This window comes from Perca fluviatilis, chromosome 16 (genome assembly GCF_010015445.1).
Source record: "Perca fluviatilis chromosome 16, GENO_Pfluv_1.0, whole genome shotgun sequence".
NCBI classification, from domain to species: Eukaryota; Metazoa; Chordata; class Actinopteri; order Perciformes; family Percidae; genus Perca; species Perca fluviatilis.
The window spans coordinates 18,061,218-18,089,050 of record NC_053127.1 but is presented as its reverse complement, the minus strand read 5'-3'; the positions used below and the strand labels follow the sequence as shown (position 1 = coordinate 18,089,050).

General features: G+C 40.7%; 1 protein-coding gene across 2 annotated transcripts; it reads right to left on the bottom strand.

Annotated features, from left to right (window-relative positions):
- Positions 1-246: 246 nt before the first annotated feature.
- On the bottom strand, positions 247-27,630 carry ssh2b (slingshot protein phosphatase 2b). Of its 2 annotated transcripts, XM_039776932.1 has the most exons (15): positions 27,387-27,630; positions 23,121-23,164; positions 6,990-7,102; positions 6,774-6,838; positions 6,564-6,685; positions 6,406-6,471; positions 6,197-6,262; positions 5,795-5,989; positions 5,600-5,693; positions 5,301-5,429; positions 4,873-4,919; positions 4,520-4,666; positions 4,172-4,372; positions 2,878-3,931; positions 247-2,336 (listed from the first exon to the last, which is right to left on the bottom strand). In XM_039776932.1, the coding sequence occupies exons 1-15, from the start codon at positions 27,447-27,449 to the stop codon at positions 1,020-1,022; spliced, it is 3,723 nt and encodes a 1,240-aa protein (XP_039632866.1). In that variant the 5' UTR covers positions 27,450-27,630; the 3' UTR covers positions 247-1,019. The 2 variants fall into 2 exon arrangements, with proteins under 2 accessions (XP_039632866.1, XP_039632865.1); XM_039776931.1 differs by lacking the exons at positions 23,121-23,164; positions 27,387-27,630 and adding an exon at positions 8,999-9,126.
- Positions 27,631-27,833: the final 203 nt, after the last annotated feature.

Below are 27,833 nucleotides of genomic sequence, written 5' to 3'. Positions count from 1 at the left end.
CCAAAGCGCGCTAAAGGAGAGTCTGGCTACTCCATACAGCATTCAGGGTTGGGAAGAAAACGTGCTCTGGTATAATGGAATTTCTTTAAACCAATCAGAATTGTCATGGGCGGTCTAAACTCCGCACAGAGCCGCTGCAAATATTTGTGCGAGAGAAAACTCCGATTGGACAGATAGTCTAATTAGCCGTCTCAATTTACCCTGCAGAGATCTGAGGAGCAGTCAACAATAGTCCTCATAAATCCACCAAATTTAAAATTCTAACACAAAGAAAGCAGACGGAAACGGAATCCGGTGGAATTTCCTGCAGCACCGGAGCAATCCCAGAAGTGGAACGCGAAGGATATAGACTAATCTTTACATGACCATTTTGAACCAAATCTGCAGCTTTGACAAGTATGGATGTTGAACTGGTGTTAGTCAGATTAAATTACTTGTCAGATTGCACCAGCTGTATCATTTTCATGGCAGCTACCCAGCACAACTAGCAAATATTGATGAAGAGACAAGAAAGAATGAGAAGAGAAAAACAGAGGCTACCTTCCACCTAACATCAGGTCAGAGTATTGAATGAACCAACAACGATCAAGTAAATTATCAAGTTCATGACGGTGGAACCAGCAATGACGTAAAGAGAGAATATGTGCATGCTCAGGCATATTAACATCTGAAACAAGTTATACATTTGAATGATTGTTTTTGCTGCTTTTTGAATGCCTTCTTCTAAAATAGTTTATATACTACACAGCACTTCAAATTTGATTCCTAGTTTTAATTTCAATTGACCGGACCCTTCATAGCCTTGTCACTGTTCTTAGATTGAGAAAATTATCTCATATCTCGGATTTCACAGAGGAAATAAAATGTACAGAAACTTCTTAACATATCCTTAAGGCAAGAGGCATTGGTCTGTTTTGCTGAATAAATCCAACATTATGCACTTGATTTCCATTTCTCACAGGTGTGCATGATCCCTCTCTCTCTCACACACACACACACACAAACACACTTGATGAGGGTTACATGGTGTGGTAGAGGGTACTAGCAGTCCGTTTCTTAAGCCGCCTCAGGGGGTGAGTCCTTCCATATTGCTGCTTTGTTGCCGTAAATGTCAGCCCAGGCAAATGCAGAGAATCTTGGTCAGAGTTAGGGAGTTGCCCTCTCTGCGGACTGGATGGTGGAGAGACTGCTGGTGCGGTTTCTCCAGCGTCAGAAAGCCTCTCTGCATCAGTCCCGAGGACTTCTAGCTGCTGTCCGCCTGAGGAAGGAGAGTTGTGGACCCGCTGCTTCTTGGACTCATCGCTAGCTGTGTGGATCGGAGGTTCTGTGGAGGACAGAGCTACAGAGGAGCGGCTGAACTCCCACTCACTAAGGTCATTGGCTAGCAGCTCCAGACAGCCTAGTTTGGCCAGAGAGGCTGAGCGCTTCATCAGGGATGGAGGGGTCAGTCCAGCCTGGCGAATCCTTGCTTCTACCTCTTTGACCCTCTTCAAGCCAGCGCTTCCTCGCTTCCGAGTGGTTCCAGCACTGAGGCCAAAAACCTGGTCCACACATCTGGCCTTGCAGGCTCCATCCATGCTCACCTGCTGCAGGAAGGCACCCAGCTCGCACAATGTCTCCCATGTCTCCCTCATGATGACGTCACCATGAGGTCCCTCTGTGGAGCAGTCCCAGTCTGTGCTCGTCTCCAACTCTGTCACACCCTCCAAACACAGGAAGTTCACAGAGGCAAAGGGAGAATGGACAGAGCGGTGGAAAGAAGAGGAGGTAGAGAGCAATCTAGTATCAGCAGAGTGGAGTTTGTGTCCTTTTGTGCTTCCAGTATTATTTCCTAGTGCCCCCCTCTCAACTACATCACCACTCTCCCTTTTAACTGGTCCAAACTTCCCATCATCCTCCTCCTGCTGCTCTTCCTGCAGAGTGCTAACTTCTGACACCTGCAAGCCAATTGATGCATCCTTTGGATCTGACAATGTCACAGCATGGACGCTGGGTGGACGCCGCTGAGAGCCGGAGGAGCTGCGGGAGAGGGACGGTGGAGATGAGGAGGGTGACACAGTCTCATGCTCCTGTTTCATTCTTTGCTCCAGCTGTCGTGTGACACGCCGCACGGACCCCCTCGTCCAATCGCTGTAGAGACGAGCAGGCGCTGCTGCTGCCTCCTCCTCCTCTTTGTTGTTCACTTCCTCTTTCACATTCTCAGCTTCCTTCTGTGATAAAACATCTCCATCCTCCATTTGCTGCCTCAACTTCCTCACTTCCTGGTCCTGGGGGCCCTGAGGTTCTGTGTGCACTGCAGGCTTCAGTCCTGTGACCTGCACAGAGACGGTTATTTCCTACAAAGAAAAGAGAGATTGTATAAAAGATAATTTAGTTTAAAACGCAAAACAAAAATTTTTTTAATTCATCAATAAAGTAAAAAACAAAAACAAAAAAAAAAAACATTCAAGTAAAATGTATTCTGAAGTGACAAATACTCTGCGTAGAGCATTTCACCTTTTGCCAGCAGGTGGCACCTTGGACTCAAATTATTCATTTGTTTGTTTAGCTTTTGTTTTCTTGAGACCAAATTTAACTGCTATGAGGTCAATACACCTCCAAATGTCGTAGAAATTCTAATTCTATCTAAGAATTATTTGGATAATCTCTATAACATTGGGCATTTTACACAAGCATAGCCTTGAAAAAAGATCAAAACATCTTATCAACATCTTACAACACTTATCTCCAAACATTCAATTTTAGACCTTCGTCGGAGCATAAGAAGAGCCTGAGCTCTGAAGAAAGTCTATGTGACCCAAAGCATAGACGATAATGGGTGTTGGAAATAAGTGTGCAGTAGTTTCGGAAAAGTTTTGCTACAAGCAGTAGCCTTACCTTTCTTTTCTCCTCTACCTTCCCCTCACTAGTGGAAACCTCCTGAGGCAGTGGTTGTTCCTTGCCACAACTCTTCAGCTGGGGCGACTGCTGCACCGCAGCACAGTGAGTTTTATCATCTTGACTCATTCCCTTGAACTTTTCTCTGGCACTGAAAAAGTTAATGTGATCTGCGCTGTGGCCGATCAACACCTCGTCGTCTTGTGGAATGGCACTGGGGTAGCTGATTAATTCACTAGTTGAGGGAGGATGTGCTGCTAAACCATCCAAAGACAAGCCACACATCTGTTGGTCACAGTCTGTTTTTTTGACAGGCACTGGTGCAGGCAGACATTGTGGTCCAGCCTTTTGTGTGCTTGGTGTTGTCATGGGCTCAGGCACTGACACTAGCATCGGTTTTATCACAGGCAGAGAGCAGGACGACACCTGTGGTTTGATAACCTCATCCATGTAGACTGGAGTTGGGGATGGGGCAGGGGAGGGGGGGAGGTGGTGAAAGGATGGAGGCGGGTGAGGCTGGCCCACTAAAACACTCTGTGCAATAGTCACCATGTCTGTCTTTTGAGGTTCAGGCACCACAGTGGCGGCCCTTGGCTGGAAGAGAGGAGGTGATGAGGGCTGCTCCTCAGAGTCACATAAGCCATTGGAGAGTGGAGGAGATAACAGAGACACAGAGCCAGCTGTGGGCTCGGGACAGGGGGAGTCCAACTGGGTGATTTGGACTTCAGCGGAATGAGAAGGAGCCTTAAGGCTTCGAGCTTCAGCATCGCCTGATGGAGCTGCCACCCCCTGAAAGTACGAAGAGCTGAGTTGATTGGAGTGGATGCCAGTATCAGGCTGGCTGGTGGAGTGTGTTGCTTTGCCAGTGGTGGTCGAAGTTCCCAGTGAATCCAGCAGTTCTTTCACAGAGGGATCAGACGTGCTGCTGGCCTGGTAATGGGCGTCCGAGCGACCCAGGCTATGCGGTTGGGCATGAGATTTAGACAGTGGCTCATGGTGCTCAGACAGGTCGCTGTCAGAGTGAGAACGCCACAGTTTGTTGTGCCTCTGCTTGCTGTAGGAGGGGTGGGAAGAAACATGGCACAGTCACTCCTATCCTCCATGCAAATATATAAACATGCACATAAATGTATTGTGTCACTAATAAATATGATTTGGCTGTGTGAGCCTTTTGTTTCATCCTGATGGATAGTTTGGTTTCATTAGCCTTAGCAATCATACACTCCATGCAGTGTTGACATCATGCTACAAACACAAATCCATATGAAATGTACTTGTGTGTTAATGTGGGTACCTGGCAAGCAGTATGCCCTGATACTCCTCCAGCTGTCTCATAAAAGAGGGATTAGGTTTGGTCACAGCTCGACGCTCCTTGACGTAATCAAGGGCTTTTTTCAAATCCCAGCCGTGCTCCTTCATGGCGTAAGCGATCACTGTGGCTGCAGAGCGACTTATACCCATTTTACAGTGCACCAGGCACTTAGATCCAGCTTTCCTGGAGTAAATATGAAGAATCAAGCATATATCAGCATATCAGCCTATTAACAGTTCTGTAAGGCAGTTTTTCAATGGATCTAACTCCTAAAAAAATGACGAGCAGATAGGAAAAAAAATAGAGAACATGCATTCATCAGAAACTCACTTGGCTCTAGATATAAACTTGTAGGTGTCATTCCAATAAGCAAGCAGGTCAGTGGCCTCCTCATCGTAAACACGTATGTTGTGGTACTCAAACACACCGGGGAAGAAGTTATCTATCTCCCTGGTTACATTCAGGATGTACTGAACCCTTAGTGAGAATGAGAGGAAAGATTAGAAGAAGATGAGAGAGATGATAGGATGTGCAGCGTGTTTGGATAACAGACTGAAGAATAGTTTAACCCAAACATTTAATTTAATCAAAATGATTGTTAGGGTCTTATCATATAATACTTCATATTTTTACAGACTTTAATACAGCTCATACTGTGTGGTTGTTTTTGTCCCCCTTCTTACCCGCTGTTCTGCAACTCCTCCAAATTGGATGCATTCCACTCAGATCCCTGTAGGAAACAAAAGCAATCCTCAGCCTAGTTCAGAGCCTTCGACTGAGCTTTCCATAATGCTTAAATCCTGTTGCAAGGCATGCCTAACATTGAAAATGCACTCCAAACCAAACAAGAACAAAGTAATTTCAAATTTGGAGAAACTAAGAATTATACAAGACTATCTCATATTTTGCCAGGTTCCCAGACAAGGATTAAGCTTGACGTACAACCAATGTTCATACTTTTTACTTAAAAGAACTAAGAAACGTTCTCTTAAGTGTTTTTGATTAATTTGTGATCTAGCTGTTCTGGCAGTTCTTCATCTGGTGGATTTCAGCATAATGAGACCATCACTAGTGCCAAATGCAGCAGTGGTACTCTGGAGGTGCAACCTACCAAGAAGACGTGATCAAAGATCTCCGTAGGACTGTCCATCTGGCCCAGAATGACAATCATCTCATTGTCAATGTACTCCTTGAACTCTCGCAGGTTGCATGTCATGTGCATTTCCAGCTCTGTTCGGATCTACAGAACACATCCAGCCAGAGAACACAGATGCACGCACCAATGAAATCTCAAAACAGCAACTATAAACCTAAAATACAGACATTACATTTTCTCTCAGTGAACGTTTCAGAAATGGATGCATCCGTTTGGAGCATCTACAAAATCCAGCATCTGAAGCACTGACTCACCTCTTTGCAGGTGACATTCTCAAGGTCTTTCTGCATCATGATCTCCCTCAAACTGGTTTTGATCTGACGCTCTGTCAGCTCTCTTTCTGTAGGTCTGCAGAAACAATACATATTTATAATTATATTGTCTAGGAATATAGTTTTAAAAAAAGGGGGAGGGAGAAAATAAAAAGTGAAAAGATATTGGATACTTACGCATCGGAGAAAAGCACAGGCGAATCGGCACGGTGTGACTGCACATCCTGCATGGTGTTCCACTCATTGATGCGTGCCTGGTCAGAGTAGACCCTGCTTTGATAGTAACTGACCCAGGTGAGGAACAGGCTGCCTGGGAAGTAGTTGTGACAACGAGCCACCTCGCATGCTTTATGGAGTGACTGGAGGGCCGACCTGTGAGTGAGCAATTGAGAGTGAAAAATTAGATTGAGAGACAGGAGATGCATGAAAGAGAGTTTGAGATCAAGAAAGAAAAATAAACTTTCAAATAAATGGCAGGGGCATGATTTAGATACCAAGGTGAACCCTTGCAAACAGTAAAAAGGTCAGGTATGAATATCCATTTCTACCAAGTCGTGTAATTAATGCAGTGTGACTCACCACATGGCCTGCACAGAAACCGGCTTGAATACATGCACTCTGCTATCAGTTGACACACTGAAACCCCTGGGAGCAAGAAGAGAGGGAGCACAGGTGAGAGATGAAACAAAAACATAAAAAAAAAAAAAAAAAGACAGTCAGCCATCTTCGCAGCCTGGTGCTAAGTGTGCGTTTGCTCTGTGATTGAAACATGTGGGATATTTTCTTACCCATCTCCGTCCAGATGTATCAATGTGTCGCTCCATAAGGGCAAAACCAGCCCTACAGAACATGAGCTGGGAGAGGGGGAAAATTAAGTCTCTATGTTACAACTTTATGCACAGTATCAAAACAGGCACATATAAGCTTGTGTATTTTACTGTCCCACCTATCAACAGGACTGAAATCCATTCCCAGCACCACGCTCTCCTCCGTGTCTTGACGACCATTGGTTGAGACCACCACCATGTAGCGGGTGATCGGAGTGTGGGCGCTCTCCAAACGAACCGCCTGGAGCAGGAAAAACAGTTGATGTCTTGACAACCGATTGACAACCTTTAAGACCGAATTTTGTGTTTGCGTTATAGTGTGTACCCACCAGTTTGATGTTGTCCTCTGGTCTGAGGAGAGTGAACATGGTTTGCAGATGCTGCTGGATGTCTCCTGTTGAGATACAAGTAATAAAAAATAAAAAAAACACCTTATATCAGTGTCTGATCAAGCACTGCAGTTATGAATAAATGACAGCTTTTTACCAACAACACATGTGATAGTCACACAGTCAATTTCTCTTCAGGAAGACCTTTTACGTCACCTGCATGTTTGCTGCGCAGCTGTGAGAAGCGAGAGGCAGATGAGGGAGAGGAACCATTTCCTCGAGGTAAGAAGAGAGCAGCTCCTTTAACTGTCAGGAAACTTTCACTAATGCTGGACAGATAGAGAGAAAAAATAAAGTGAGTGAGAACCACCCATGAACAGTAATTAGATTCATACAATTGGATCCTACAAAAAAAAAAGAAGTGTTTTTGTGCAAATGTATAGTTTGTAGAGCTGAAACAATTAGTGTATTAATGTAATAGTTCATCGACAGAAAGATAATCAGCAATTATTGCCCAATCTCAGCTTCTCAAATGTGAGGATGTTCTGCCTTTCTCCATCTTACATGATAGTAAACCAACTGTCTTTTGGTTTGGGACCATTGGTCGGACAAAACAAGCGATATAAAAACACCAGCAATTTGTCACCATTTTCTGACAATTTAAAAATGAAACTAATTGTATGTAGTCTACTGTTTCTGGTGTTGTGGGGGGGGGGGGTCTTTTTATTACCCAACTGAATGAAGCAGAAGCTTTGGTTCTTCATTATGAAAACATCTGCTGAATATTGAGTATGAGGGATTTTGTCGTCTGAAAGTTTCAATAATGGTGATTTAATCTTGTGTTTTCTTAGAAAATACACATGCCATCCTGTACAAACAACATGTACAAACAATAATGGGAGAGATTTATGTGCCTTTATGAGCTCAAGACACTTCAGTGTGCAGTTTACAACAAACAGCAGCTGGTTCCAATAACGTGCTGGCTTAACTGAACTGGACATGGTCATAAGAAGACAGGATGCAAAACAGACAAAGACGTATTGAGTCACCGAGGGAAAAAACAACAACCTAGGGGAGACCGTGATAAGCCCCATTTCAACAAACGGTGGCGTATCCCTTTAAAAGTATCCACTTACATTTCAGAATTAGAAACAAGGAAGTTAGATAGTTGTTACATTTTTGTTTAAACAGTCTTAAACCACATCTTAAATTGAATTTAAAAAAGTCTTGTGAAAAAAAAAATCATAGAAAACTGGATCTGAGACACATAACATGAATGTCAGCATGTATTATTGTCTCCCAGTGAAACTCTTCACTTCCTAGTGTAAAAGCCTCTATGCCATGTCGCCATCCTGAGGCCAAGAGAGGGATCAACAGCAACAGGGATTTTGTGCACACCAGAAACGCTGACAACATTGGCATATGACGCACCTACTTCCATATACTACCCACATGCCATTTAATATAAAATGACTAAAGATAAACACATTTTGAAATGTGTCTTCTGATTGCCACACTGTGCCAAATATTTTACCCTATGTGAAGACACAGGGTGAAAGCTGAGTTTTCATCAAGTGTAAATGCACAAACAGACTCTACTAGACATCTTATTCAAGTAAACTATGTCTTGATTTGGTTGAAACAGCCAATAAATGTCAATGTTCATTTCCAGCATTTGTTCTCTGAAGATACTTGGCTGGAAGAATATATATATATATATATCTGTCACAGGTACACTGTGTGCCATTCCTGCTGTGCCCCCTCAAGATGCATAAAAAGGTGGGTGAATCTGCAGAGTGCATATAAGCAGATGAGTATGGCATCTGGCAGACATTTCACATGGAGCAAAGGGAAGGAAACGTCTTCCTGCAGCCACTGACTCTGCTGCTCCTGTGCTGTCATATCCTTCCCTTTAAGTCATCATGGGAAAACCACATTCCTTTGTCATACCAGATTACTGTAACCACATATTGGAAAGCCTGGCAAATGAGAATATGACATGTCTCAAGACAGGATATAAAAAGGGACTGTCCAAGTATGCTTCAAAGTCAGAAAAAAGGGCAACCAGTCACTGATATTATAACTAGCCTACTAAACTAAATCAGACTCTAGCAGCGTTAATTATGCATCTCACTGAGAATACAATAGCCTCAATATGTCACTGCAATTCATAGTTAAATATCTTGACACAGAAAGCCTGGGCCCTAAACACAGTGTAAACTTACAGCTGATAAATTTCCCCCTGAGAGATTACGGAGTTCTCGGTGAAATAAGGTCTCATCTTCACCCCGCAGCAGGCGCAGAAGCAGCCGGCGGATGAGCTCCGTGGCGCGGTCACAACACCGGGAGGCATCGCTGCTCTGGTTGCAGGGGCAGGGCGCACAGAAGCGGGCTAGTTATCGAAAGTCGCTGTGGTGGTTTGAACGGGGTCACTCCGCACTGCCAGTAAGATTAGCGTTAACGTTAGTTGTGATAACGCAGAACGAAGTTTCACTTTGATCTGTTGCTTTTAATGGACATCTGGGGTTTATAAAATGATCCCTCAAACACGATATAAAACAACATATTTCAAAAATTGCGGTAATGTAGCCTAATATTCAGAAACGGCAAAGATGTTATCGTGTTGAGCACATGCTGTAGTGATGTTTCGTTTGTCTGCAGCAGGCTGCGGTAAAAAACTGCCTTGGGAGGGGAGGAGACACACATGGCCCAATCGGTGAAAACAGCCGTCCGTCGAAGGCGGTATGAGGGATTATTAGTGCCACAGTGAGAAGGGGGCGGGGGAGGGAGGGAGAGAGAGAGCGAGCATCGACAGCCATTGACAACAACATTACTTTAATTGACAACACTCTTGTGTAAGAAAACTAAATTAATTCTTTTGAAAAGTCATACATAAAATGACTTAAAAAAGGACTCTACTGGCATTGAATTTGTTAACGTGACTAACTATTCCAAAATGTATTTAGACATGAAGATACGACCTAAAATCAAAATCACGATGAATTGCACATTTTACCTCGATAGCGATGAATGAACGATAAATAAAAAAAAAATTGTGATTCAACAATGGACACTGTGTTTTTAAATTTTTAGTGTAATTTTTAAGTTTAAAAAAAAACGTCTTTTGCATTATAACAATTTAAATAGCCCTAGGCTATACCATCTATTTCTTAACTGCTAATTAACTTGTTAGTCCTAACTTTCAACCAGCAAGTTGCGTTTTAAGCTCCTCTTTTTTCTGCTTGGCGCTGGAGACAGGCTCGGACATAGAAGCTGCGGACCTCTGTGGACTTATGTCAGTCCCGCAAGCGATTTCAGAAAAGCGGCTGCATGTGTCCAACAATGCACAGAACATAAACACCTGTACAAGCCTACAGCAGTCCGCGGACACGAAGTGCAGAAAGTGTGTCAGAGCTGCCCGGAAAGGTGAAATGATACTCTGTTTCCTGTGCTTTCATTTGGAAGGCTGGCTGACAAAAATCGACACTTACTAGCTAATTAATTAGTTAAACGCTAGCTATCAGTAAACAGAAGGTAGTGTGACTGGCGAGTGTTAATTTTGGACCCTGCACTCGCGGTAGAATATTTTGAAGGAGAAAGTAGGCCTATTAACAGAAATAAAATTATCGAAATTATCGTCATGGGAAAAATACGTTGATAACAGCTTCCCCCCCCCCCAATTAATCAACACAGTCTCACTCCCTACTCGTCAAATGTATGACGCATGGTCAAGGACCCTGGCGTCAAGTTTCAACGAAATAGGGGTACCCTTGACGTTATTTTTCGACGAGGGGTCCGTCAGATAGACATTCATGTTATTCCCTCACCGTCGGATATCGACGAAAGAAAAAACACCGCCCCCTTAACTCGAAATCTATGACAGTTATTATTGGTATTTTTAGCCCAATAACCACTGTTTTAATCAACATTATTCACGAGATATTATCATGGTTTATATGTATTTATTTTAATGTTATTATTTCGGTCTATTTCGGCCAGGGAAGCTGGGTTGCTTTTTTGTTGATTTATATTTTTTAAACTATAACGCTACATCTATCAACATTTATTTAGATGTTATCATGGTATTAATTTCTTTATTTTAATAATATTATTTCGGTCTTATTACCGGTGAAATATTACAGTATATGCTGTAATACAGAACATTACGATATGATCCTAGCAGGACGCATTCAAAGCAGATATCCCCCAATGCAATGCGGCCATTCATTTCAAAGAATCGGGCAGCGATCAGCGGTCTTTAACGTCAGGATCGCTTCAATATACATACATACAGTCAGTGATTGTGTCACCAGCAACAACACGTTGCTCAGTTTTGTTCCAGTAAGTTATGAACCATAATAACGTTTAAACGAATCCGCGGGAAACTCCGGAAGTGACGTAGTACGTCCCACTCAGCGGATACGAAGATAAAAAATATATAATATTCGTAATATTGATGTTTTTTTCTAACGTATTTGAGGAGTTAAACAATAAAGATATTTATAATAATAAAATACAGTTTCATGTATTTGTCTCATATATTGTTATTACTTCGGCCGGCGGGCGGCCTCAATCTGAAATGGAATCAAGCCATCTTACGGCAGACAGACAGAAACACAGGAGCCGAGCAGGTCCCCCCGACCCCGAGAAGAACTACAAGTGCTCAAGCTTTGTAACAGCTTCTGTGGCGTTTCTTATGGGAGTTGTAGTTTTAAAGTATATTGGTATATTTCTCATAAGTAGAAGTTGGCAGTGTATAATTTTGGATACACCCTGGGGTTTTTTGCGATGGAGAACACACTGGTGTCATCAGATTTTAAAAATCGAATCGTTAAATAGGTGAAAATAGCTTATTACCATATTTGACAGTGCTTACAGTAGGTACAATTTGGTGACCATAGCTACATGATAGCTGAGGTCCAGAGCTTTCTATAACAGCTGGTCTTATGTGTGTAGCACCTTCTGTTGCTAAATGACAAGCCTTCATACATGTACTGGGTTCAAGGTTCAGAGGTCAATATTTCAAAGCAGGAGTAATGTATCCTCTCCAGACTGACATATGTTCCTCTCCAGGTTGAGACCTTTCCAACGATGTGTTTGCTATAGTCCTATGACAACGTTTTAATTTTTACACACAGTATCATGGAGACCACTTAGCAGGAGATACTTTATTATCCCCAGAGGGATATTTGCCTTGAGTTCAAATGCTTCACAAATAACACTTGACATATTGTTTTATCATACAGCTAACATACTTACAATAAAAAACAACATGAACAAAGTGATATAGGCTAGACTGAAGCACATCACACAGCAACAATCTATTGCTCATCTTTCACAAACAGTGACAAGAGCAACGCAACCATGCTTCATATCATGAAGCTATTGCACACCCTCAATCTCAAGCAACCTTATTTAAAGTTTTAATTGAGGTAGGTCCATATTAGGCCTATAGTTTAGAAATGTTAAGTTCACCCATATCTTCTGCCAGAGGATAAGAGCTCATACTTGGCATGGAGAATAAAGATAGAGCAGACCATATGTGCTTGCCTGGAGAGACTGGTTTCTATTCCTCTCCCCAACCTTCATGAAAGTCATATTAATATGCTCTGTAATGCAGCCTTGTATAACACAAACCATCTGATTCACCATGAGTGTCTGCACTAAATGATAACACACACTTTCAACACGGGCCTTCCAGCCAAAGGTGCATGTTGTCCATATGAACACCATTGGGCCTATAGAAGCAGAGTCGATGGATTGGTTCATTATTTATGACCTCTGATATCCTCTGACCCAGCTCTATCTCGAGAGTTATCTCAACTTCAGTTTCAAAAGGGGGCCGCTTTTTCTTAGACATGAGTAGGGGGGACCAAGGAAAAAAGGTTGGGAACCACTGCTCTGACCCATGTCATGACCCTTTTCTCAGCTTGTGAAATGGTTGAATAAGATTTGTGAGTTTTGTCTTTGTGCAGTAGGTCTGAGGTAGAAGTGTGCCACAAATGCCAAAACACATGTTGTATATGTATACATACCCAAACAAAGCTATATACATCTTACTCTGTGAACAAAAACCTCAGCAAAAATCTGCTTATCCTTTTAATTTCCTGAAAATGCTTCCTAAAACTAGTACCTTCTTAATTTTGAAAAGGTAGTCTCAGTAAAGGCAACAAAGGTTAGGATGGCTACAAGCTGTAACCACGGTGATTGACATGAGGATCATCTTCTGAATATAATAATTAATATGTTAGGCCTACCATAAATTGATATTTCAAAAAAGTAATTTATTTAAAACAACTAATAATGCAGTGTGATTTTAAATCAAACTAAGTCCCACACATAAATATACTCATGTTTTTCCCCTTTAGTCTTTGCTATTAATATTCATCAACTGCAAAATTAGAAAATTGCGTTTTTAAATAACTATGCATGGAAAATAAAATAAAAAATGCTTCTCTTTGTATATAGTTTATTGTTTTTCACAACAGTACAATTCAAAACAAATGGAAATTAGTCAAACAAGCCATTAGGCTGTATTTCTAAACACTCAACTGTAGGTTTTATATATAGTATATATAAGGCAAATCAAAGTGCTAAATATAAAACACCATTTTTTCATTATTAGTATTTCATTGTGTAAATTCTCACGTACAACGTGGAACATTCTTTCACGCCGAGGCGGGTATTTGGAATACCGTCACTTCCGCGGATTCGTTTAAACGTAGACAAATAAATGAAACTGTATTTTAATATTATAACTATCTTTATTGTTTAACTCCTCAAATACAACATTAGAAAAAAACATTAATATTACGAATATTATATATTTTTATCTTCGTATCCGCTGAGCGGGACGTACTATGTCACTTCCGGAGTTTTCCGCGGATTCGTTTAAACGTTATTATGGTTCATAACTTACTGGAACAAAACTGAGCAACGTGTTGTTGCTGGTGACACAATCACTGACTGTATGTATGTATATTGAAGCGATCCTGGCGTTAAATACCCGCTGATCGCTGCCCGATTCTTTGAAATGAATGGCCGCATTGCATTGGGGGATATCGGCTTTGAATGCGTCAAGCTCGGATCATATCGTAATGTTCTAATTACAGCATATAGGCCTACTGTAATATTTTACCGGTTATAAGACCGAAATAATATTATTAAAATAAAGAAATGAATACCATGATAACATCTAAATAAATGTTGATAGATGTAGCGTTATAGTTTAAAAAATATAAATCAACAAAAAAGCAACCCAGCTTCCCTGGCCGAAATAGACCAAAATAATAACATTAAAATAAATACATATAAACCATGATAATATCTCGTGAATAATGTTGATTAAAACAGTGGTTATTGGGCTAAAAATACCAATAATAACTGTCATAGATTTCGAGTTAAGGGGGGCGGTGGGTTTTTTTTTCGTCGATATCCGACGGTGAGGGAATAACATGAATGTCTATCTGACGGACCCCCTCGTCGAAAAATAACGTCAAGGGTACCCCTATTTCGTTGAAACTTGACGCCAGGGGGTCTTGACCATGCGTCATACATTTGACGAGTAGGGAGTGAGACTAGGGCTGGGCGATATATCGATATAAACAAATATATCGATATATTTTTAAATGAGATATGGAATTAGACCATATCGCATATATCGATATAGTTCAAATGTGATCCTTGCTCCCATAGATATGTCGCCGTGAGGTTCTAAACATACGTCAAAACCCGCCGCCATCTTGGAACAGGGGTCCGAAGCATTCAGATCAACGCTAAAGATGCCGGACTTTTGTACTGCTTAATTATGTTCGATAGAGGAAATGAAAAGAACAAACCGCAATGGATAACATTTAACAGGTGACAATGTGTTTTATGATTATATATGCCGCTGACCACCAATCTGAGCTCCGGCGGAAGGCGGAGAGCCCCGTGGCCCGACGCGAAGTGTCTCTTCCCCGGGCAAAAACACAGCTTAGCCTGCGCTGCTGCGCCGGTCCCCGCTGATCCAGATCGGACCAGCCAAAGACAGAGTGGTGATCGGTAGGATCTTACACGTACAGGACGAACTGTATGTCGATATCGGTCGAAAGTTCCACTAAGTTTGCCGCGGCGAGCGGCGGAAAGAAGCTACAGCGGGGCAGCGACCGTCCGCGCGCTGCAGGATCTGGAGCTCAGTGCCCGTTAAAATTACATGTACGCATAAATACATACAGAAATAAATAGTGGAGGAATGAGCCTGGACATTTCAGTCTGTTTAAACTTCACCTTGAAGCAGAAACTCTTAGTTCAGAAGGGTGAAGTTTCCGTTTGGACTCAGATCTGTGAACCGATCATAATAAATATTCTTTGTATTAACACATTAATTAGTTTCTTTGTTTTGTAGTCGATAGTTCATATTTTAGTTTACTTAAGTGGAAGCAGTATCAAGTGGAAGAATGGGACTATAACCTAGGCTTACAGGCATGAGGCATTACATTTTGAACAAAGTAGATTATATTAATATCAAAAGCTTAATTGACCTTTGGAACGAATCACAAATAGCCTATGGAGCTTTGATTTCAAAAAAGTTACTCCTGTTACAGTATTTAGGTTTACATTTTATTGTTATTTGAACAGCTGAGCATTTAATCATGAACCAGGTGAAGAAACCGGTTTATTATTTATTTGATTTTGCAACTGTTTCTATGAAACAACTTGTGACATGTCATATTTGATTTGGGCTTTGACTGAACATTTGCTCTCAATTCGCGGAAAAAAATATCGGGATATATATCGTATATCGATATTCAGCCAAAATATATCGGGATATGACTTTTGGTCCATATCGCCCAGCCCTAAGTGAGACTGTGTTGAATTAATCGTCCAACCCTAAATAGCAGCTATTGTAAACTCAAGTCTATTGAATAGCCTCAAGATGTTACTGCATTTCATTGTTTCCTTGCACCTTGACTTGCACCTCGGACTTATTGTCCGCATACCATGCAGCAGGAAGTGACTGAAAAATATATGTGCTGTACACATGCAGTGAGCATAATGCGAGGGGCATGTATACAGCAGATATATTTTCAGCCACGTTCTGCTGCATGGTATGTGGCCAAAAGTCAAAGAAAATCCCAAATACCTTACTATGGTACATCAAGCATTACACTAAATTTAGGTTTGGCATAGCAGGTGATATGTCACGTTCTAGGATTTCTGAGTTGAGGTTTACAGTAGGCTATTTGCTTGACTGTCCATTTGTAAATATTGTTTAGGCTTTATTAGGTAGTTCACTTTAGAGAAGCAGATAGGGTGAGGGAGACAGAAACCCTGGCCAGGATTGAACAGGGGATGTGGTGATCAGTGTTGTGCCTGAACGCATTCATTGAATGATAGTTCATGAGCTCGTTCATATTTTGGGTGAACGTGAACTGAACATACTGTAGCCTATATTACTGCCTGATGAACGTTACTGTGAACTAATTCATTCTGGTGTCTGTGAACGGCACGCTCTCTCAGTTTAACTTCGTTCAATAGGGTGCCAGATTTCTATAGAGCCTTCCAGGCAAAAACCCGTCTAAAACACACCGTAAACAGGCCTTAAGATGTAGCCGAAAAAACACCCAATCTGGCAACACCAGCCGCATGCGTCATCAAAACAAAAAGCAGCATAGGTGACAGCAGCATGGAGGCGACAAAGAGGAAGGAGGCGTCGTATGATAATTTAAACGAGTTTTATGACAAGGTTGGTGAGGATGGGAAAAATCTTACATTTCTGTGCAAACTTTGCCCGCCGGCTTTCAAAAAGAAAATCCGTACTTCAGTCACATCCACAGCAAACCTGAAACGGCACATTGAACTGATTGGATATGAAGATGAAATCTGACGCATAGTTTCAGTGTTAAAACTGATAAAATAATTGCTGTCTGTGGTTCTATATGGGCTGTGGCAATAATTTAGAAAAATAATAGCTCACAGCAACATGGAAAAAAATAACTATCAACTAGTTCATTTTTGGAACTGTGAACGTAGTTAAAAATTTTGAGGTATGAACTGAACTAGTTCATTTTAAAATTTGTGAACTGAACTTTGAACTAGTTCATGTAGAAAGTGAACTTTCCCAACACTGGTGGTGATCATATATGCCCCTTAAAAACATTTATTATACATTTTCATTGACTCGTGGCTTCACATTTAAGATGTCAGGAAATAAAATAAATAGCAGTGACATCACACGGCGTGTTCAGGCCAAAGGCAAAGCGAATATTCACGTTGCACCATTCATGGGAGTTTCACTGCAGGATCATATTGGGACCATTTGTATTTATTTGTGTTACTCGCATACCGACTGTGTAGAGCTGTAGGTACCAACAACGTTTCTTTCCGTCATCAATATGGCCGAAATAACCACTATTGCTGCTTTGTACCGGTCGTGGAAGTCCCAGATACGTCGGAAAAATCAAACGGCGTTATGTCTGGATTAATAATATCATCTGGAAAAACAAAAAGCATGGCAATGTTTACTGCCTTCTCTAGGAAGTAAACGTAATGTCTGGATGACTGCCACTTCCAGCGCTACTTGAGGTACAGATTTTGCTTTTTTGTAATTGCAATAAACGGATTAAAAATTATGCCAAAATAACAAAATCATGACAATTTGTAAAACGTCTGAATTCATAATTTACCAGGTCTGTCCACAAGACGACAAGCAAAACAACCTTTAAAATGCTTCTTTTCTGAATGAAGTTCAGTGAATGATTTTGAGCTTTGTGTTATGACAAGTAAATCCAGCTTTTTTTTTTAGCTTGAAGAAGCTGTGGTTGGTCATATCAGTGACATTAAAAGGGGAACTTTGGTGTATTTTAACCTGGACCCTATTTCCCCACAACACAAAAATTGGTAACAATTTTTGAAGTTGGTCCAGTCCCTGCACTGGGCTACAATGTAATCCTATGGAGCAATTACTCACTCTCAATTAGGGCTGTGTATTGGCAAGAATCAATATTTTGCAATACATTTCGATACTGTGCGTAAGGCGATATATTGAGATTTTTTTAAAGTATAATTTTAGAAAAATTTAAAAAAAAGACATGATGTGCATAAAAGTCAAAGACGTTTACTTTAGGTAAACAATTCAGTACACAGAAAATCAAACTGCCAGTTTGCAAATTTTTATATGCTAAAGTAGGCCAAAGTTCAGCCATCGCTACATTGTTAGCTTATAGCAAAAAGTCAGGCACAACTAGCGGTAGAGGGTTTAAACACAACATAAACGTGAACCACTGTCTTACATGAATATTTTTGGACATAAACTAAAAAAATAAAAATAAAAACAATATTGCATTTTTGAAAATCAACACAGTATTGCTAAATAAAATATCTCGATACTCAAGTGTATAGATTTTTTCTTACACCCCTACTCTCAATGTACTTTAAGCTTCTGCACCTTTATTCTACAGGCCACAGCTTTCCAGCCTGCCAGCCTCATACAAATAACACTGTTTAAACTAACAAAGCAATCCCTTAACCTTTAACTTTAGACTAAAATTAAGTTCAGTTTCATGAACTACACAACATGACATGATTTTCTCTATCTCAGCAGATATAAAGACAGTCTCTATTTGCCAGGAGAGGGTCTTCTAGTTATAGGATAGTGTAATTTTTGTCAATAACTTCTAACCCAACTGACAATTTTCTCTCTCTCATGGTGACGACAGCATCATAACTCAGCTTCCATGACAACACTTTAAGCATTAATTACTCCCCATACCCAGAGGGGCATCCTCTAGAGAGTGTGGGCCACAACCTTACGCTTGTGATGTCTGTAATGAAGTTGTGTAACCAACTCTAGGTCTGTACCTTTAGGGAAAATTTCACCAGAGTCTGAGACACCGGACACCTTAATGAGCCGCTGCTTCAAGCAACAGCAAAACACAACAGAAACAGGATTGAGAAATCAAAAAGGAGACATCAGGGGACCTGTGAACTGAGGAGAAACTTGACCTTAGACTTGGTTACGCTGCTTGTTGATGCCTTGTGGTTTCAATTTATAGGATAGATTACAAACTGGGGGTGAATGCGTGGCAACCACCTGACTGCTCATTCATATCACAGGATAAACAACAACTGCAGTGGTGTTTTTCTGTTAGGTCCATCTGTGGCCTGTTGCTAATGCTGCATAAGCTGTGTGTTTATGTATACTTATATGCGGCCCTTGATCAATCAGCCATGGGTGTGATGCAGTAGCAAGATGAAGTAGGTTAAGTGGGTCGATTTACTCCATGATGTTACAGACGTCGACCTCCTCTTAGTGGTTTAACATATCAAAGCATGTATACTAGATGGTGTAACAATACTGTCAAGCAATAAAGGAGATATACAGCAGAGAGTCAGGAGTTTAGTGTAAGCATATACAGAGTGAATGTTAAAGCGGACAAAAGAAACACTAATGAGTAGGGCTGGGTATCCTTCAAAAATGTTCGATATCAGTACTGATATCAATTCTGTGACTTTGATACCAGTTCCTAAACAATACTTTTTTCGATACCAATTTTATAAATTTTTTTTTACAAAAATTACAACATTATGGCACAAAACTTTATTTTTCAGCCCAGTCTCTGTGCGCAACGTAGAGTTTTTCCTGCGTGTCTCTACAACATGTAACGTTAGACAGCCAATCAAACATTATTAGATCTTGGTAGAAGCATGCTGCATGCTTATTGGCTCACTGACGCGGATGAGATACTTTACAGGCAATTCGGTCGGTGCCTAAAAAGTATTGAATTCGGTACCCAGGCCTACTAATGAGACTTAAATACTCATCAGGAGGCCTTCATCACTGATTAGCAGTAGCGGTTTAATCTGACAGTTACGCAATCAACACCTCTGCTTCCTGTTCAACTCTCCTTGACCCACCACAGCCTCTGACTGACTTTCTTCTAGAGCTGGCTGATATGAAACAAATCAGATATCACAATATTTTTTAACAAATACCTTGATGTTGATATTGCAGCAATATTGTAGGGTTGACTATTGGTGCTTTCACAAAATATTAACACAAGGAGAGTTTTGATAATCGCCAATAATGCGGATACAATGACTATGATATCCAAAATCTAAGACAATATCTAGCCTCATATCGATGTCGATATAATATCGATATATTGCCCAGCCCTACTTTCTTCTCACATTAACCCTGCAAAATCACCTCCATCTCTTTATACTTTTTCTTTAACTGGTCTTGTCAATTAAGGAAATATCTGTTACAAAGATATTATAGTTCTAGCTACAGTCCTGGGCCATGATCCTTTTCTCCAACCCTGTCGATGGACTCTCAACATCCCTCATACACTTGTTTGAGGTGTTGGACCCATTTCTCAAGTTCCACCTCACTGTTCTCTCATTTGACTTCTGAAATTCACACCGTCCAATGACAAGCAGTGAAGGCCAGGATGTGGTTGTTACATGCATACAGACACCTCACGCTTCTCTGTTGCTCTTATGTCTCCAGGTCAAGTAAACAAACACAAAGGCAGTCACCTAGTGATTACAACATCACATATATAATACAGCACACCAACGGCTACTCAGTACTTTGCTTCATCTATGGATTTGAAGCATACAAACATCTTCAATACACACACACACACACACACACACACACACACACACACACACACACACACACACACACACACACACACACACACACACACACACACACACACACACACACACACACACACGATTAATTAGCATCTATTTAATGAGCAGTTAAGTCTTGTATGTATTATGGAAGACAGACAGGAAGTCAATCTGAATATTTACAGTCTTACAATGTGCCAAACAACATATATTAGATTACATCACATTGAGTAAAACTTATTTCTTGGGTCTTAGAGGCACAAAAACTAAACTGTTAGGTACATGGAAAGGAGTAGAATTAACACTATTAAATCAAAATAATCCAAATGACTCCACTTTTTCCCCATCTGACTAAAGAATTATGTAGATTATAAAAGACCAGAAATAGGTGTCATAATAAATTCCTCTTTCTCCTGTTGTTCCTCCAGTGGCATTGCTGCTTCAGCTGATGTCACTATTCTGCTGATGTCACTGACTTTAATCAGCAGCACTGCAGTAGGCCCTGCTTACACAGAGACAGACAGACTACATCACTAAAGCCTAAAACAGTCCGAATGAATATCACTACCTGTGTCAGAGATGAGCTCTACAGCAGCTGCTGGTTTTTACCACGTGACATCCACAGACATAGGCAGTTAGGAACATTAATTCAGTGTTTCAGTGGGCAGGCTAAATTTTATGGAAATGTTTTTGCCTCTTTGCTAAGACACCTGAGACCATCAGGATATGAATTCACTTCATTTAAAGCTTGGAACAAGAAGTTTAATCCTGTGTCTCTGTGTTATTTGTTCATTATCTCTTGCTACAATTATGCTAAATACGTGGGTCAAAAATCATTTGAGTATTTTTTAATAACAAAATCCCTCTTTTTTTCTCTTCCTGTAAAAAAATGTATCCAATCAAATGTGATTTGGGGTGACTAGCTAACCCCGCCCATAGCAAAACCCCTCACTTGATCGTTAGCTAGCGTGGGTAAGCAAAGCAATAGTATAGTTATTATAGTAGGAGGTGTGTGTCAGCTGGCAAACAATTTTTTTTACATTTCTGAAGAATGTAGTTGAGGTCTACTTTATTAATTTAATCCTTATCATCCTCCTTCTAGTCTAGCAATGCTGGTGAGGGCGGTGTGGGGGAAGGTGAACAGTTTATTGATGGTAATGGCACTAGGCAATTGTTAAACAAATGAAATTAGCTTTTTGATTTTGAGAAATATAACTTAAAACCATTACTTTCTGTGCATTGTTAGTTGGACAGCAAAATGTGACAAAGAGTGCAGAGCTGCACTTGATGTGATGTCTTACATAATTATTGTGTGTAACCAGCTATGGAAATGTCAATAACTTACTAAGTAATGTTTTGAAAGAGAAGTAGTCAGCCACTACCCAGAGCAATAAGACTGACTAGCAGCACATAGACAGCAAGTTCAAACAACAGTAAGTGAATCAACATCCAACAACACTCCACCATTCAGATGGCTAACAAATTACAGTATCTCTGGGCCTCTGCAGCCTGTATAATTTGGTATACTATACACAGCTCCTCACTGGTATAAAAGCAATTCAAAGAGGTTATTCTGAAGTCAAGACAAGGTCCAGCTCCTCACTAGGAACTTGATATTCATATGATCCTTTGAAAAAAATGTAATGGCATGTGCATACAAGTAACAAGGTCATAGTGTTACATTTTCCATAGAGGACCCCTGCTTTCCAATGAAACCTGTCACATTTAGCCAAATGTGTATTTGATTAAAAGGGGCGCATCAATGGTCAAATAATCTCAGGATTTAGAAACAACACATTTAAAATAATATTAGTTTACCAAATACAGTAAAAGAAAATTACATCTGATCCGACACCTATCTTAGTGCGAACACACAGAGCCACTATGTGAATATAGATTTCACTCCCAGCTGCACAAATACAGAAAGCTCTCTCAGCTGGATGGCACAGAGCTCCAGTGACCAGACAGACACAGACTGCCGCTCTGAACTTTGGGAGGGGCTACTAATCTGCCCCTGGATCCTCTGACCCAAATACACAGACCTGACACACAGGGAGCCTACTGCCCTCTAATGGATAGCTAGCGAGCCAGTTCATTATCTCGTACATGAGAGGATTTTTCGTAATTTAGGGCAAAATAAAACAAAGATAAAAGTAAGAGTGTTACTGCAACTAATCTTCACTGGTAACATGTGTATCTAGAACAAATAAACACAGTAAGCTCTAAACGGAAATTGCTGAACGCTGGTGGACTAAAACCAGGTGCAAAAGGTGGTTGAGTGAAACAGGATAAACCAGATTCCAACTCCAATTCAAAGCCAGAGGCAACAAGGGACAGCCCAGGATTGTGAGGCTACAATAGCACAGCAGCTCTTTGTATCAGTAAAAGAAGGAAGCCTTGCAGGGCCAGACACTTCATGATTAATCAACAAATGCTTCTTCAGGTAAAGTATTTTCTCTCCAGTTGGTCTAGGTCGGGCCATGTCGAGGTCAGAGGTCAGGGGCAGCAACATAACAGGTCCTCTGATCAGACACTTCAGTCGAATGCTGTTGTCTCTTTATCCACTCGGCCTGGAACTACATCTCCAGTACAATGCACTGTGATCTAAACTCCTGGTTTATGAAAATCCCACTGCACATCATTTGTGCTGAGGTCACTGAGGGAAAGATGATGAAGCTTTGTCTGAGACAGAGCAGGTGTTGCTTCAAAATCTTTACTTACCTCCTTGGCTGAGAGCGGCGGTCATCCTCCCCACTACCGGACTCCTGAAGAGGTAAAATGAGAAAATTACATTTACTAATGTGTAATAAAGCACATGATTTGACTTTCAACAATTGAGCTTGGAAATAGGGCACAACATTACATTAAAATCAACATATTATTTGGATGTTGTAGCATTACAATCATTGCATATATATCTGTATATATGTTATATGTGTAACTTCTTTTATAAAAGTGTGTTATTATAAAACATACACACACACATATATATATATATATATACACATGTATGTGTATTAGTATGTATGTATGTATGTGTATATGTATGTATGTATATATATAAAAAAAAACACACACACACACACACACACACACACACACACACACACACACACACACACACACACACACACACACACACACACACACACACACACACACACACACACACACACACACACACACACACACACACACACACACACCTTCAAATCAGTGAGATCATAATCAAAAATGTAAAATCTTTTAGCAACATTAAATAAACTTCCACTTAAACCAAACAAGTAGTGAGACAAAATATAAATGAATAAAGCAAAAAGAGTAGCTTGTGCATTTCCAAACTCACAAGAACACACACATATACATTCACAAACAAAAACACATTAAAAGTGCAACCAGCATCCAGCACAGTATTCAGTACTGCCACAACAGAGAGCAGCGGTGCAGAGAGACGGGGGAAAGCCGAGTTCAGCTTGAACTCAATTTGCGCACTCTCCAGGAAAATGACCTCAGTCTGTTTTCAAGGTGTGGCCGGTCACAGAATAACACATTCACACATAAAAAACAAGCAGGGAGATGAGGAAGAGAGAATAATTGACAAATCCAAATCACATTGTGGAATATGAAGCTTTGCTAAATGAGAGGGCTAAGGATTAGTGGCAGATTAACACCTGGCACTTAACGTGCAGGGACTGGTACTTATCTTGTTTACACTGTATGTAGGCTGTAACAAAATTACAAAACCATTAAAAGCTTCATAAAAGAAAGAAGTGGATGACCGGTTGATGAGAAAAGACAAAAAGATGAACTTGTGCAGGGCTGCCTCAATGTGTTTTGCTCTGACCGTAGCTGGTGATATAGATGAAAAATCAAATCACAGTACTTCTTTTTTATGTGTGAATGCACAGCAATGTTTGATGTAGCCAATGCAAATTGTGTGCAATGTATAGGTGTATTTATTTTCCAATGTGAGTGTGACACAGTATAGAATTGTTAAGTTTTGGACTAGTTATTGTTAAAGCAAAGTAGGGAAGTGTCTGGATACCAAAATGTACTGCCAGATCTTGTGACACTGTTGCAGAACCTCTCTCAGCCACAATATCCAAAGCAGGTTTCTAATGTAGGCTCTCCAACTCAATAGCACAAGAGGTATTTCAAAAAGATTGTTGAACACCTCATGTAAAGTATGTGATGCTGGAACCAATGTGTCCAAAAGGGTTTCTGCATTCAGATTCTTGATTGTATATGTAAAGCAACCATGAGAATGAGTAAGGGGATATCTCTGAAAAAAATATTTTTAATTAATTTGTACTGTAAACTACATAGTAGTGGAGTTTATATTTTAAGTCGCTAGATTTGATAGAGTTTCAGCTGTTGTGTCCTACATTGTGACATATTACCCAAACTTTGTTTGGATGAGAAAACACACTTAGATTTTACATATATGGAAATGTGAGAGGATTTTTCCAAAGCTTATGGAAATGTGTAGTCTGAATGTGCAGGCTGGGAGGGATCTGCAGGACAAGACACAAGTCTGTGCTGCACTGGGAGTCACAAGATACAGCATAGAGTCACCGGATTAAAACTAGTATAGGCTTCTCCCCTAAAGGCAAAACGTTTAGTACACTGTGTGTTTTTTCCTAAAAGACACACACTAGTGAGGCTGGACAAGTCCAACATAAGGTTCAAGTAAAGATGGTGGAGAAAAAACAGCTACCAGGCACCTCATGAGAGACTATACACACACACTTTATCACTGTAGGTGTGTGCGGCTTGCAACTTGAAAGCATATTTCCACAAGAAGACGCTTCACATCCGTCACCACCTCTGTCTGCCTCACCTTGCTAAATTACACATACTGTATGCATATCTTCTTCCTCTACTTTTAAAGCTCCTGTTGTGATGATAGTCTTTCTGGCTCGCTATCCCATCTCTAACATACATACATACATACAGTCAAAGGATAGAAACTGTAACTAATTTACTTTGACTTCTTACTAAGTTTGTCAACTCAAAAGTATCAATACTTTGATATTTTTTGATACCACCTGTTTAAAACAAGTACTATCTCCATTAATTATACATGCGATTGTATAGAAAGTAACGAAGCAATAAAAAAACAGATCTACAATCAGATACTCAACCCAAGGCTGCACAGATTAAACAGTATTAGTGAAGACAAAACAAATACTTACATAATATTAATAATAATACCAGCATAAAGAATGTGTGTTAAAATTCTGGTATTGTGACAACCTTACTTTGTACTCCTTGATGCTGATTGTTACTGATGTTGACAATTTAAACATTGTTGTTTCATCTACTCTTGTATATAGTTTGAGTCGCTCTGAATGACAGAATGAATTACCTAAAATGTGTGCGTGTACAAAGCAAGACAGTTATCGTTATGGGTCCGTGTACTTGTACACGGACCATTATGCCTACTAATAGAACCTGTTATACTCAGAGAATACAAAAGGTGTGAAGAATAGGGTCCCTTTCAAGACCACAGTCCTCAAAAATAGTTTGTGACTGACATTCTTGGTAAAAAAGCAGTTTGTAATTTGGGACATAGTAAGGAAAGTAACAAATTTTTACCCACACATTTTAATCTTCTACTGGGTTCAACTTGCAAGGAAACCGATGAAACCGTCTTTTCTTATTGTGTAGCATTTTTGGCCAATCAGTAATTTGATTTTACTTTAGGGTTGGGCAATATGCAAACACATATTGTGTGAAGCAAGACAAAGATGTCAACAATTAAAGATTTTGCTATCAATGTCGCAATTTAAAAGTATATATACATACACCTTGATACTGGATTTTATTCATATTGGCCACTCATATATTCCTGGTAATTTAATATACCCATATTATAGAAGTTACGTACAGTAACAGTGCCGAATCAACCAGCAATGGGAAGTAAAGCAGATCACGACTCAACTGAAGACACGCTGTTGACAATATGCACAGCGGAACTGACACAGGAATTAAGTTGTGTGAAACAGACAGAGAATGGCATTAGAATAGGACACAGAGAGGGTATGCTTGTATATGTAACTTCCTGATTGTCTGGTGGGATTCCCTGCTTCTGTAGAAACAAGACACAAAGCAGAGAGAACAGCAACAGGAAAACCACCTGCTCCTCTGCTTTGCATGGGTACATGCCTGCCTGCCTGCCTGCCTGCGCGCGCGCGCACGCACACACACACACACGAAAAGAGAGGCAGGTAGCGAGGCAAGTAGAGAAACGTGCATGCAGACAGGAAAGGATCGGGAGATAGTTTGGGGAGGAGACAGACAAACTGTGTTTACATGTAAACACAGTTGTGGACGTGTCTTTCTCACGCATGTTGACGCGATAACGCAAGAAGAGTAAATACCCGCATTCATGCGTGTCACAAGGCGCTTATTACGAGCGGATGCATGATATAATTCTTGGTAGATAGCTTAAATACAATTTTGCAACTAACATCCATTAATTAGCTAGCAGTATAATTTGCTGTCACATTGGCTAACAGATAAACCTAACAATTTCCACCACACTATCGATGAAAGTCAGTAACGTTAACGGTTAATAACGTTAGCGTTAACTGCCAGTTGAACCTTTGAACTCGCTGAACTTAAATGTGCATAACAGTTATAGGAACCACAGTGAGTGGAGACAGAAGGGGAATCTGTCCTTTGCTCGAAGGCTAACGGCATTGCCTTTTCAAACAAATAACAAAACATTTCAGAGCAGGTTAACTTTGTCGCGAGAAACGACACTAATAACGTAACTGAAAATGATGAGCAGCTATGTTTCACGCATGCGCAGGAGTACAAAGGCTGTGCACTTTATGACAGTCCGCAGCCATAGACAGTAAAGGAAAGCCGACAAAAAGACAGCGGAAATGAAGCTTCAAGTCGCCTTTGATAGCAAAAAGACTTGGGTTTGGTGGTGGTGACAGTGGTAGTGGAGGAAGGTTCAATAAAGGCAGCTCTTACCGAAACACAGGGGCTGGAGCTGGTGCTGGGGGTCGGTGAACGCTGCACGGTAACCAGCGCCATTCAGCGACCGGGAAGCGGACACCTGAGATGAAGCAACAGCGGCGAGACGAGCATAATTGATTTGAGGGGGAGAAACCCCAGCTGAACCCGGGTTGTTGGTCTTCTCTGGTTTTTCCTTGCTCTCTCTCTCTGGTCGTAGTCTATTTGACTAGCTAGCTACTCCCCGGCTGTTTCCTCTGTCAGCGCCACCTGCGCATGCGCAACTACCCTTAGTTTTTCAATCCCGATTAACCGTATGTGTGCTGGACGAAAACAAAGCAGCTATGAGTAACGTTAGTGTCTCTCAAACAATAAATCTGCCGCTACTGTTTTAGTGGTGTCATGTTAAGATGAGTAAATATTGACCTCCGTTGTCATCGTCACCCTACAACAATTACATTCAGA

Coding starts and splice junctions, on each gene's coding strand:
- ssh2b (XM_039776931.1), bottom strand. CDS start 9,126: ATGCCTCCCGGTGTTGTGACCGCGCCACGGAGCTCATCCGCCGGCTGC. Junction 5,694..5,794: donor CCTGTGCTTTTCTCCGATGC/GTAAGTATCCAA, acceptor TTGTTTCTGCAG/ACCTACAGAAAGAGAGCTGA. Junction 4,373..4,519: donor AAGTTTATATCTAGAGCCAA/GTGAGTTTCTGA, acceptor TATTTACTCCAG/GAAAGCTGGATCTAAGTGCC.